Source organism: Cryptotermes secundus, unplaced genomic scaffold, assembly GCF_002891405.2.
Source record: "Cryptotermes secundus unplaced genomic scaffold, Csec_1.0 scaffold176, whole genome shotgun sequence".
Taxonomy (NCBI): Eukaryota; Metazoa; Arthropoda; class Insecta; order Blattodea; family Kalotermitidae; genus Cryptotermes; species Cryptotermes secundus.
This window is the reverse complement of record NW_019731569.1, coordinates 410,638-424,234: the sequence shown is the minus strand read 5'-3', so window position 1 is coordinate 424,234 and position 13,597 is coordinate 410,638. Positions and strand designations below refer to the sequence as shown.

The 13,597-nt window shown below is 38.6% G+C and overlaps 1 protein-coding gene across 3 annotated transcripts; it reads right to left on the bottom strand.

The window, feature by feature from the left end:
* Positions 1-5,450: 5,450 nt before the first annotated feature.
* On the bottom strand, positions 5,451-13,394 carry LOC111867064 (ribitol-5-phosphate xylosyltransferase 1). 3 transcript variants are annotated; one of them, XM_023856545.2, is made up of 4 exons: positions 13,068-13,394; positions 11,856-12,396; positions 10,830-11,000; positions 5,451-5,928 (listed from the first exon to the last, which is right to left on the bottom strand). In XM_023856545.2, the coding sequence occupies exons 1-4, from the start codon at positions 13,189-13,191 to the stop codon at positions 5,520-5,522; spliced, it is 1,245 nt and encodes a 414-aa protein (XP_023712313.1). In that variant the 5' UTR covers positions 13,192-13,394; the 3' UTR covers positions 5,451-5,519. The 3 variants fall into 3 exon arrangements, with proteins under 3 accessions (XP_023712313.1, XP_023712314.1, XP_023712315.1); XM_023856546.2 differs by having other exon boundaries at positions 13,080-13,394; XM_023856547.2 differs by having other exon boundaries at positions 13,199-13,394.
* Between the last annotated feature and the right edge of the window lie 203 nt (positions 13,395-13,597).

Sequence of the window (13,597 nt, the reverse complement as noted above, 5' to 3'; positions counted from 1 at the left end):
GCTCACTGACTCTAAATAACACTTCTTCATTTCTCACATCGGTCCAAGNAGACCCGAGGTTCCTCAATCGTTCTTTTTTTTACAATTTTTGAAAAAAAGAACTAAAAATATCGTGTGCAAAATATTTTAAGCATGCCACTTATTCACTTTCTTCCCCGGGTGTGCGAGTAGGTGTGCACATGCACACATGTATGCGAGTATACCTTCCATTTTGTGTTTCTGTGCGTGTACACACAGGCTCTTGTATTCCAGTATGTGTGCACGTTAATATGAGTGTGTGAACTCATAATTGTATTTAATCTTTGTTACGTGTAGGGAGTAGTAGTAAAATAACTTCTTGCATAAAACAAANCTTCTCCATCCTTCTCCAGCATCACATTTCGAAACTTTCCAGATGTTTCTGTACTAAGTGTCCAAGTTTCAGCCCCATACAAAGCCATGCTCCAAATGTAGCATTTCAATAGTTTTTCTCAAATTGAAGTCCAATTTGCTAGTAAAAAGATTCTTTTTCTTGCTAAATGCAGCTTTTGCCATGACAATCCTAGATTTAATTTCACACGTACACCTTCCATCATCTGTTAACAAGCTACCCAAATATTTAAAACATTTCACATTCTCCAGTTGTTTTTGGTCTATCATCATTGTGACTGGAGTTGGTTATCTCGAAATTTTCATTACTTTTGTTTTTTCCACATTCATTTCCATGCCATAGCACCTTCCAATTTCGATTAGTCTATCAATCATACCCTGTAGCACAGTTTCCTCCTTAGCCATTAACACAAGGTCATCTGCATATTTCACAGTTTGAATAATTTGCCCTCCTAATTTGAAGTCTCCAAGCCCATTCAGAGCTTCTTTGGTAAGGCATTCGCTGTACAAGTTGAAAATAATTGGTGATAAACAGCATCCTTGTCAAACTCCTCTTCCAATCTTCACACTTCTTGTCTCCCCTCTGTCCAGTCGCACTCTAACTTTCTGATCCATGTACAATTTATTAATCAATCTTCTTTCACGCCAGTCGATGTCTGTTTCCTTTAGAATCTGCATTAATTTGGTCCAATTTACACGGTCAAATGCCTTCTGCCAGTCTATAAAGCAAGCACACCGTTCTTCATCTATCTCCAAAGTTCGTTGTGCTATAATTCTCATCCTCCAATTGCATCCCTGGTTGCTTTTCCTCTTCTAAATCCAAACTGATCCTCCCCAAGTATATCCTCTATTTTCCTTACAATTTTTCTTTATGGTTCTTTACTGTATATGCAATAAGGCTTATTGTGCGATGGTCGCTGCATTTTGTAGCGTTTGTCTTTTTCTTTAAGGCAATCATTGTCACTTCTGTAAAGTCCTTAGGCCACTCCCCAGTTACATATATGGTGTTCATTAGTTTTGTCAGTGTTTTCAAACCACCTTTTCCCAGTAACTTAAGCACATCTCGAGGTACATCATCATCATCATCTCCTGTAGCCTTTCCATTCCTCATGCCCTTGATAGCTTTTTCCACCTCACTTTGTAAAATATATTGTCCTTCCTCGTCTGTATCTACTTCTTTTTCCGGTTCCACTTCCAAGGTTTCTGGCCGATTAGGTCGATCATATAGTTCTGTAATATAATTTTCCCAAATTTTCAGCATTTGCCTCTGATCTACTATTCTATTCCCCTGGGAGTCTTCGATGCCCATATTTTGAACCTAGTTCTTTTGTTATATGATATAAACTCCGTCCTAAGTGCAACAATTTATTGTGGGTCATTCGTCTTGCTTTCTTCTACACTACATTTTTCGGCCACAAACGGCCATCTTCAGGTGTATACACTGCAATTAGTTTAAAATTTAAAAACACAGGTCTTCCCAATTGTTCCCTTCGTCGTTGCTAACAGAATCTAACTTCGCTTATATTTGTCTGATTCGTACATTATCTTTTTTACCCCCACACGACAATTTTGACCTTTAAAATCTTCAGTTTCAATTTTAAAAAATTCCTCTAAATTTTTTCCAAATTTTAAAATTTAAAATTCTCAGGGTTACCCGCCCTATGTCTATAGTGATGCAGCGGCTACTTTTTGTTTTCAGCACTGTACAGGTGTTATCTGTAATATACAGGTATGTATTACAGGTGATTGTGATGTAGATTATATTTAAGGCCTTTACTTAGTATTTGGGTTTCTTCGTGTGAGAATTGTATATTTGTTTGATTCACTACTCTCGTGTATTGTATGTTTTTGCTTGTTATATCTATATTTTGTGTTTTCATCATATTATTTATTTTTGTTGCTGCTTTAGATATGTTGTTTCCATATCTTGTTGTGACTTTTCTTCTATTGATTGTTCGATGTTATTCCATGTTCGTTGCCATGTGTGTTTCATTGTGTATATGAATGTGATAGAGTTGTGTATTTAAGTGTTGTTTCTTTTTATATAAATTTTTTAATTTCATTTTTTATGCGTAAGGTTTGGGCCTGTATTTGTGTTTTCTTAGCCGCTTCATTGTTTGTTGTTATTTTCACGTACGCATATTTTGGTACTAGCTTTTCCTTCAGACAGGTTTTGTTAAATTTTATGTTAGCGTTGCAGTGTAACAGTTTCCGTTTACAATTCATATATTTATAAATGCTTTTTGTGTGACAACTGTTTACAATATTAACAAAGATAATGTACGAATCAGACAAATATCAGCGAAGTTAGATTCTGTTAGCAACGACGAAGTTAACAATTGGGAAAACCTGTGTTTTTAAATCTTGAACAAAGTACAGTGTAACAGCTATGTCAGTGTATAAACCTGATGATGGCCGTTTGCGGCCGAAACATGTAGTATAGAAGAAAGCAAGACGAAAGACCAACAATAAATTGTTGCAATTAGGACAGAGTTTATATCATATATCGTATAGAATGCAACAGGATGCTTAAATACAATAAAGTTTTTTTGTCTTCATGTACATCAAATCATAACATCCTGTCCTTTGAAATTCTATAATCTCATTACATATCTTCTCAAGATATTCCTTTTTGGCCCTGTCCGTGGCTCTTTTCAATTCATTCCTCAGTCTCCTGTATTTCCTCCTGCCTTCTTCATTGTTGACATTCTTCCATTTCCTTCGCTCCTCCATTTTACTTACTCATCATCTCCTGTGTAACCCATGGTTTTCTTGCTCTCTTCTCAACTTTACCAACCAATTCACTCATAGTACCTAACATGCGTTCTTTTATATTGTTCCACTGCACTTCAGCATTTCCGCTTTCACTTTCAATTGCACTGAGTTTCTCTTCTAGGGTCTCCTCCACGATTTGTCTGTGAGCATATAACTTCTCCAAATCCCATCTAGGTCTGCGCTTTTGGAATCTTATAATTTTCTTCAACCTGGTTCGAAACTTGGCAACCAGTAAGTTGTGGTCAGAGTCAATATCTGCCCCAGGAAGCGTCTTCACATCCTTCACACTGTTTCTGAATCGATGTTTCACAAGGATGTAGTCCAGCTGATGCCTCTTCCAATCCCCAGGTGCCTTCCATGTGTAAATTCTTCTCTTTGGCTTCTTGAACCAAGTGTTGGTGACAATCAGTCCATTTCGTTCACAAAAGTCAATAAGCATTTGACCCCTGTGATTCGGTCTTCCTAGTCCATGTGATCCAACAATATTCTGATACGGTTCATCTCCAACAGTGCTGTTCCAGTCTCCCAATATGATGCTGTTTGTGTCACCTCTTCCATCTTCCTGAAGAATTTCTTCAATTGTGTCATACACTTTTTCCACTTCATCATCTTCATACTCTGATGTTGGCATGTACACTTGCATAATCAGTATATCTACCGGTTCCGCCTTTAACTTCAGAGCAATAATTCTGTCATTACAAACAATCTTCTTAACAACACTCCTCACTACACTTTTATGCACCACTATTGCCATACCTCTTTCAGCCCGTTCACCTCGAGAATAATACACTGTATAATCACCACTTATTATTTCGCCTTGTCCTTTCCATCGCACTTCGCTGACACCTAGAACAGACACCTTATTCTTCTGCATTTCCGTTTTCAAATTCTCCAATTTGCCTGCTTCATTCAAGGTCCTTACATTCCATGTTCCAATCATGTAGCCGTGATGTTTCTTCTGGTCTTCTCACTTTTTCTTGTTGTAACGCCTGCATGCCATTTCCTCTAGGAACACTCCCCCCCGGAGATCCGACTGGGGGGTAGTTTACCTCTGGATTGTTTTGTCTCCAGAGGAAACATCTCGCATACATGGTGTCTCTGTTTTTGGAAAGAGACTATCCAGGAAGCGATAATGTGGTAGTTTTTCCATTTGCTTTCCACATCGCAGTACAAAGCCGTTCAAACCACTCTGGTCACGCCTGCTGCTATACGACCTTGAACCATCTCGAGCACCATTTGCTCTGTACTTCAAGTCGCTATTGATGACGCTGCTTCCGGCATCAGTTTTTGGTTTTTGGTGTCTCTCTTCGTCTGATGCCTACCCTTTGACCTGTCCAGTAAGGGAAGCGCTGCCAGTAGCTACGCTGCCGCTGGTATAGCTCTCCGGGTCCTTGGCATACTCAAACCCCCTCACCACGATAAGGTGGAGCCACCAACTAAGCGAATTAAAAAGAAAAACTCCTATGTATAGGCGCTAATATTATTTTGGATCAACCTAGATTGAAACTGATAGGTGATGATTGTCAATTTATGCCATTGCAGCATCAAAAAAAAAATGGAAGTCATGTTCTTTTTAGGTGTCAAGGCATTCGTCTGTTTCAAGGGGTACCAAGTACGAAAAGTTTCAGAACCATAGCTCTACATGAAGTTTTCTGGTCTTCGTATCTTGCCTGCTTCCACTACAATCTCAGATAAGGTTCTGTCCAGCTTTTAAATTTAAATACAAGTGATCACGAGTAACGTGATTTAATTTGTTTCTTATGTTACCTAACGAGGCTGTAACAGTTTCTTGAGGTTATGTAATGGTGAATATGAAATGAAATTGATTATGGATGCTCAGCTCCCCACATATGGAATGGGTGATGAAAGCAGTTGAAACATGTATGGGCATACAGATACATTGCTCTTGATAATAATCATGGTGTAATCACAATTCCAATTCAATACATGAGAGATATTAGTGCAGTAAAGGCAAAAGCCATAAAACAGAATAGCCGTTTGATTCATTTATGGGTTACGTACCTTAATTTGGGGGTGGGGGTTATGTCATTGTCCAAAATATAAGTTACATCACACTCTAAATACATGGAATGTATACTCTATCCCAAAATATGATACCATTTTAGTGTGTACGGTACCCCTTCCTCTAACAACAATCTTTTTTATTTTCCTTTCTGATATTTTCAAATGAAATATGTGCACTTCACTGGGCCGGGGAAGCGCAGTACTTCGGTTTCCCCTGCCAATCGCCATTCCACCAAATTCTCCGTCATCATAATCACCCGGGGCAGGCTACAATAGGCCAATCAATGGCCACTGTGCGGAGTGGACCCAGTTGGAATCCACCCCCCACTAAGCGAATTAAAAAAAAATAATTATGTCTCTTTATCAGCAAAAAACTTGTGTTTAATCACTTTAATAAAATGATTACTCAGTTTCCTCTTAAAGCTATTGTACCACTTCACAACATTTGTCCTTCTTTCAACTTTTTCTTCGAGTGTAAGTTCAGCTTCTTGTTTAAGAAGTTCATGTAATTCATACCAACTCTTCACATAGATTACGGGTGCATCATACCGCTTCAGAAGTCTTAGCGGAGCCACATCTGAAGTGTCACAGTTTCCATCTGTTCGTAAGTTCTCAATTATTGGTACACTTCCCAAGGTCATAGCTTCATAAATCCTGTAGCATTCGGTGTTTTTTCCTACTGGGCATAATGTAAGATCTGATTTACGTAATGAATCAATGTAGTACTTCAGTGAGTCTTCAGTTTCCAATGGAAGCCACCTAGAAAATGAATAACCAGTGTACATTAAATCGAACTGCATACATTTCCATCATGTTCATAGTAAGAATACTTTATGGTAGCAAAGATATTCACGGAATGTGTCTTTATAAGGATCCCAGTTACACAGCAATTAAATTATAGAAAGTTTTGTCTGTCTCTGCTCTTCACTTTATTTGCTACATTCAAATTCATGTACCAGGTGTATGTGGAAGCTAAGGCACATGCCATACAACTGCTCATGAATTACATCAGAGTTTTTTGGTATTCATGACTCTCCCTTTCTTTCTCTCTACACGGGTTCTATTCATGAATTCATATATAACACACTTGGTGAGCACTTGCAGAACAAATAAAGCAACTGTAGTTCTATCTGCTGGCAACATGAAACACTAAGGGTAGCTACACTGTAGCCATACATAGCCCATATCAATTTTCAATGGCCAATATAAAGTAACAATTCAGTAAGTCCCCCACCTTCATAATTATTTACTAATAATTTACTACTACTGAAATGCTACGTATGGGGCTGAAACTTGGGACATGTAGGGTCATAGATCAGAAACACCTGGAAAGCTTCGAAATGTGGTGTTGGAGAAGGATGGAGAAGATCAGTTGGACCGATTGTGTGAGAAATGAAGTAGTAGTATTTTGAGTCAGTGAGCAGAGGAATATCCTACACGAAATAAGAAAACGAAAGGCTAATTGGATTGGGCATGTTTTACGCAGAAACTGACTTCTAAAAGAAGTTACTGAAGGAAAGATAGAGGGGCAGATAGAAGTGACAAGAAGACGTAAGAAGATGTTGGATGACCTTGGGGACAGAAGAAGATATTCTCATTTGAAGGAGAAAGCTCTAGATCGCATTAAGTGGAGGAACTGTTTTGGAAGAGACTGTGCACCAGTTGTCTGACAGATTATGAATCAATGAATGAATGATCTACTACTTTTTTTTTTCTTCATTGGCGCTACAGCCCTCATTTTGGCCTAGGCCTACCTCCATGAAACTCTCCGTTTCACTTCGGTTTACTAGATCTTAGACATATGGTAGGACTCCTTGGGTGGGTGATTAGCTCATCGCAAGGCCTCTACCTGTACACAAACACAGAAAAACGCACACCAACATCAGTGCCCTGAGTGGGATTCGAACCCGGCTTCCGAGCGAGCGAAGAGAGTGCATGCCTTAGACCCCTCGGCTACCGTGACCGGCGATCTACTTCTGAGTGTTTCATTTATGTATGACTATACGAAGGAAACCCCACCTTATCGTGGTGGTGGGGTTTGAGACCCTGAGAGCTATGCTGGCGGTAGCACAGCTACTGGTAGGGCCACCCATGCTGCACAGGTCAAGGCATAGGAGCCAGACAGAGAGGGATACCCTGGTCCTCCAGGTTGGGGGTTGGGGGTGAGGCTAACGACCTTACACTGTAAAAACTAAATTGTTCAGAAATCTGAGGAAAGAGTAGCCGGACGGACCTATTCAAGACGACCTTGAAAATGTTTAAAGGATTTGAGAATTGGATCTTGGAATGTACTATCTCTTTACAGAGCCGGAGCACTAAAAATGCTACTTGAACAACTAGATAGCAACAGAGTAGATAATGAAAAGTTCAGTCCAGTGTGACATACGAGTTTACAACACTTCAGTCCTGAAGTCCTTCAGTCATTATCTACTCTGTAATTGATAGTGTGACGGACCAAAATGAGACAAGTTAAACTAGATATCACTGCTATACAAGAACTGAGGTGGTTGCATATAGGAGTAATGGAAAAGAGGGATCATGTTGTATTCTATAGCTGTCAGAAGAGACACATGTTTGGAACAGTTTTTATTGTTATTAAATAAAGGAAGCATCTTATTTTAGACTTCCAGGCAAAATCTCACAGAACATGTAGGCTACGAATTTTTTAACTATAGCCTTATTTGTGCACATGCCCCAACTGAAGATAAAAGTGATGAGGAGAAAGACTCCTTTTATGATGAATTGGATGAAATATATGGCGAATGTCCAAAAAGGGATTGTAAAATAATCATAAGGGGTATGAATGCCAAAGTGGGGAATGAGGATGTATATAGATCGGTTATTGGAAAACATAGCCTACATAACAAGTCAAGTGATAATGGGATGAGATTAATAAATTTTGCGTCCACAAGAAACATGGTAATAGGTAGTACAATGTTTAATCATAAGGATATACCTAAACGAACCTAGAAATCCCCTGATGGAAACATGTTTCATCAAATTGATCATATCCTAGTAGACGTAAGGCATTGTTCAGATTTGATGGATGTCAGGAGCTACAGGGGGGCCAACACTGACTCTGATCATTACTTAATAATATCAAAGATTAGAAGTCGAATATCTAATGCAAGGAAGATACATGGACCCCAGGCTAAGAAACTGAATTGTGGAAAATTGGTGGAACAGGGAGTTGCAACCACATATACTGGTGGTGAATGCCTGGCAGGTCTCTCTGATAGCGAGGATGTCAGTGAAGCTTGGAAGGGCCTCAGAGATGTTATTATAAATGATGCTGGTGCAGTCTTAGGAAGAATGGAAAGGATAAAGTATAAGAATTGGTTTGATGGAGAGTGTGAGCAGGTGACAAATAAAAAAAAAAACAGGCATGTAAGAGAACGCAGCAAAGAAACCATACTCGAAGGGCCGTGGAAGAATACCGTGAAGCGAGAAGAAAAGAAAAAAGATTGCATAAAAAGAAGAAAATGGAATATGATAAACAAGCACTGATTGAACTGGAGCATTTAAGAAGTTCGGACGAAATTAGAGTGTTTTATCATAAACTAGACAAGAGTCGAAAGGACTTTCAACCTAGAACAAACTTATGTAGAGATAAAGAAGGCACAATATTGAGTAGCGATGAAGCAATACTGGAAAGATGGGCACAATATTTTGAGGAATTATTAAATAGTAATGCCACTGAACAAGTGGAAGGTATGACCATAGACCGGAATCAAGGAAATTTTGAGGCTGAAGAGCCAGCGCCGACCATAAAAGAAGTAGAACAAGCTATCAAAAAATTGAAAAATAATAAAGCTCCAGGAATGGATCTCATCACGGCAGAATTAGTGAAATTTGCAGGCCCAGAATATGCCAAGCACTTACATCAGCTAATACTTAAGATATGGATAACTGAAATAATCCCAGAGGAATGGAACCTAAGTATTGTATGCCCTATCCATAAGAAAGGCGATGTCATGGTATGCTCTAATTATAGAGCTGTGCATAGCATATAAAATATTTTCCAACATTCTATTTAACAGACTCTCTCCCTTTGTGGAAGGCATAATTGGGGATTACCAATGTGGGTTTCATCAAGGAAGATCAACTAACGATCAGATTTTCACTATTCGACAGGTCCTTGAAAAGTGTAATGAATCCCAAATTGAAGCACATCATCTTTTCATTGACTTCCGATCAGCCTATGACTCCACAGATAGAGATAGTCTTTTTCTGGCAATGGAAGAGATGCACATTCCACAGAAGTTAATCGCCTTAGTCAGAGCCACTATGAGAAAGACCCAATGCCGAATTAAGATTCATNACTGTCATCTATGAACAGCAGAAGTCCATATACCGCTGTATGCTTAATATAACCATTTTTTTATATTTTTCTACCTTCCCATGTTGAAGGTAGTTGGAGATGCAGGCATAAACACAAGGGGAACTATATTTTATAAGTCAGTGCAAATTTTGGCATTTGCAGATGATATTGATATAATTGGTAGAACACAAAAATCTATGAAAAAAGCTTTTCTTAATTTGGAAAGAGCAGCAAAAAAGATGAATCTACAAATTAACCAAAATAAAACAAAGTACACACCGGTAACCAAGAAAGACTGTGCCAATGGACCTGCATATACTGAAATTGGCTCATATAAATTTGAGGCTGTGTGTAGTTTCACTTACCTTGGATCAGAAGTTAACTGTAAAAATGATATCAGTGATGAAATAAAAAAGTGTGTACTTGCAGCAAATAAATGTCTCCATGGCCTTAGGAAACACCTGAAATCCCAATTAATACCCGGGAAAACCAAAACTATGATGTATAAAGTACTTATAAGATCAGTGCTATCTTGTGCCTCTGAGACGTGGCCACTGTCAAGATCGGATGAAAGACTGTTAAGTATATTTGAAAGGATCTTGAGATATATCTTTGGACCAGTGGAAGAAAATGGAATATGGAGGAAGAGGTATAACCATGAGCTACACATGAACCAGACATTATTGGATTTATAAAGGTGAAAAGGCTTGAAAAGGCTGGACACACAGTACGTGCCAGCGAGAATAAAACCATCAAGAAAATACTAAACCAGAAGGAAATAGGAGAGTGGGAAGACCAAGGTTAAGATGGGAAGAATGTGTGTGTGGCATTACATAAGAATTTTGGGTGTAAAGAACTGGAGGAATGTAGCATCGAATAGAGAAGAATGGCGAGCAATCCTGAGGAAGGCCAGGGCTCACAAAGGGCTGTCGTGCCAGTGATGATGATACGAAGGAAACCTTCCACCAAAATTTGCTGACAGAAAAATGTTCAGTTACAGACATACATGAGGGGCACACGGTAGCGTAGTTGGTTGGGGCACTATGCTACAAGCCAGAAGGTCATTGGATTTTTTTTTCAATTTATCTAATCCTTCCAGCCTCACTATGACCCTGGGGTCAACTCACCCTCTAACAGAAATGAGTAGCAGGAATATTCCTGGGGGGGTAAAGGGCAGCTGGCACGTAGGGCTGACAACCTTACCACTATCTATGAGCCGATTGTCTAGAAAAACGTGGGAGCCCCAACATCTCACAACCCTATGGGCCTCCGCGGCCTGTTACAGGCCTATATAATGAATACAAACCATAGCCAGTGAACTAAAGGTAACAATGCTTACCTTTTTCGTTCTAAAATGATACAGTTATCATGAAAATCTATAGATTTTATTATCCTTGACAAGATTTCACGAGAAGAGTTTTCATAGACAGTGCCCAAAAAATTGCAAACATGCGAACGAGGAGAAGTTACATCAACACTCTCTGGGTTTACATTAGGAAACCCCCGGTACCTGAAACAAGTTTATAAAACTTCCATGAACCTCTCTCATAGTATAAAGCAAGATTTTATAACATTCAGATTAATCAGTAACATCACTTGAGTGAGATCCTGAGTGCTCTCAAAAACTATACAAACACAAACATTTCCATTTTAATTTCCCTTTATTTTTCACTTCAGTTAGCATTATCAGAGTTAAATTGGATTATTCCTAGGAAAATTATGCCATAATCTGTCCTTCACACTATTGGGTGATTGGTAGACCCATCAATCAGTGGACAAAGTTCAAATGGTACATACCTGCTTAAAGCCCAGATACGAGGGTGATACAGTAAATAGACTGTTGTTACATTCTGGTTAACAGATGTGCATGTTCAAACCCTGGTTTCAGTAGTCAAAATGATGACTGTGGCTAAGGAGTGTGCTACCGAAGAGCAGTATTTTGTTGTGCATTTTTTGAGAGTAAAAGGACTCAATGCAAAGGATATTCACACAATAACGTTTCTTGTTTACGGTGGGAAGTGTTTGTTATGTAAAGCGGTACACAACTGGGTCAAAAAATGTGGAAAACGTTTTGCTAATGATGAAAAGGTTAAAAGGGAGATGCACAAGTGATTAACCCAACATATCTGACACACTGGGAACGCGACGGGACAAACATATCAGTGTTGGTGGAGGATATATCAAGAAATGTTCTTTCCAGGTTCAAATATCACATGTTTTAGGTTTTATATCAATTTGTGACATATTTACTGACTCTCCCTTGCAATTTTCCTATCATTCATTCCTGTGAGCACTCCTAATAACCTTCATAGCTCATTCAGCTAACATTAACCAAATATTAAGAAAGCAGAGACAAAATACTTACACAGCAACTCCTAAAGGCCACTGATAAAACTCCACATTGTCAATCAGTGGAGAATCATACACGAGGAATACTAAATCAATTCTACCGCCACGGGAATGGACATATGGAAGAATCCAGTTATTATCACACATCTCATTTCCAAGAAGGACAACAGCCATTTTTTTTAAATTCGGATACAACGGTAAATAATCTAACCATAGTTTTGCAGACTTAATTTTCTCTTCTGAGCGCCCATTCAGTACAAGAATCAAATACTGAACATCACTTGGGACTGTTGTCTGAATTATTCCGGGCCCAGAGCGATATATGAAAGTTACATCATTTACTGTTAAATATCCCTGCTGAATGAATCCATTCTGCACATTTTGAAGCTTCCCGCCTAACACATGCTTCCAGAGATAAAGGCCGAGTGCTGCTTTTCCCCATATTTCAACTGTGTATGGAGATGTTACTGGTTTATATATATTTCTTTCTTGAGGAACACTCTCAAACTCAGAAGTGTTCATCCAGGCATCATGGGCTTCCTGGTAATGGATGTTGCCTGCAAACACAAGAATTTAACATCTTAGTCTTTATAGGCTTTGAAGACAAATTCTGCAATTAATAAACATTGGGAAGATTAGACAGAAATGAAGGTGTCTTTAAAAAGTTCAGTTCTAAAGCACAAGAGAATAGTCAATATTCATAAACTACTGAAGAAACTATGAACTGCATTATTCAACAAAATACACTGATTCACCATCTCACTTATAATGCGTCCTCATAAAAGTTATTTAAAAGCTTTAAAAGTTTCTTACATCACACGAATCTTTTTAAACTTTACTTAAAAGTTTATGTAAATTGCACTATATGTTTCGACCGATATTGGTCATCATCAGGTGTTTAAAATTGTTGGTGAAAACTGCTGTGTTTCCGTCTTGTGATTCTAATTTGTTGTGTGGTCCCACATACAAGCTCATGTATTTCGAGGTGCTGGATGAAATTATATATATATATATATATATATTGCTGAATAATAATTTGGAAAAAACGTGGAACGAAGCGATACTGCACTGTTGGAAATACTAAACCAGTTTCTGCGTGGAGGAACAGAGAGAAATCATGCAAAACTTATCAGGATAGTCGGCGCTCCGGTAGGGATTCGAACCTCCCGCATAAAGTCTACGAGAATTACCACTACACCACTCTGATCAGTGACGAACTGCTTCCTACCTTTGAACTTACCGTTTGATTTTAATCTGAAAATGACGTCACTATATAATCTATATAATGTCACCAAAGTAATTATAATATATACAACTGTAAAAATTATAACACTTTTCCAGCTTAGCCTCATGACACACCTTCTACACGAGTAAATTGACAGTATCACTGCTGAGCCTCCCCACCTTTAGAAGTTAGCAGGTGGAGCAGATATTAAATTTAATAACGGGGCATATAAAACTGAACTAAAATATAATTTAAAAACTACGTTCAGTTATTGAGGCATTAACCTTCGTACATGTGACACACGAAATTCCGCTAAACTCGTTTATTTATAATAACATCAATTGCCGGTAGAATGCGTTACTGGAACTATCGATTAGTCCCGTTTACAGTTATCGAATCGATGTTCATTTTGCCAACCTAACCGAAGTACGCGTACGTGTGGCTGTTTTTGTATTGTACGGAAGGTTTGAAAGAATGAATGAATGAATGAATGTAAAAGGGTTTGCCCTTCTTGGCCCTTGCACCGCGAGCTC

Bases quoted from the DNA above. Each gene is read 5' to 3' on its own strand.
- LOC111867064 (XM_023856545.2), bottom strand. From the start codon at position 13,191: ATGAGGCTAAGCTGGAAAAGTGTTATAATTTTTACAGTTGTATATATT. The intron at 12,397-13,067 runs GTAGGAAGCAGT...TTGTGTTTGCAG, and splicing joins ATCAAACGGTAAGTTCAAAG to GCAACATCCATTACCAGGAA. The intron at 11,001-11,855 runs GTAAGTATTTTG...AACTTGTTTCAG, and splicing joins TGGCCTTTAGGAGTTGCTGT to GTACCGGGGGTTTCCTAATG.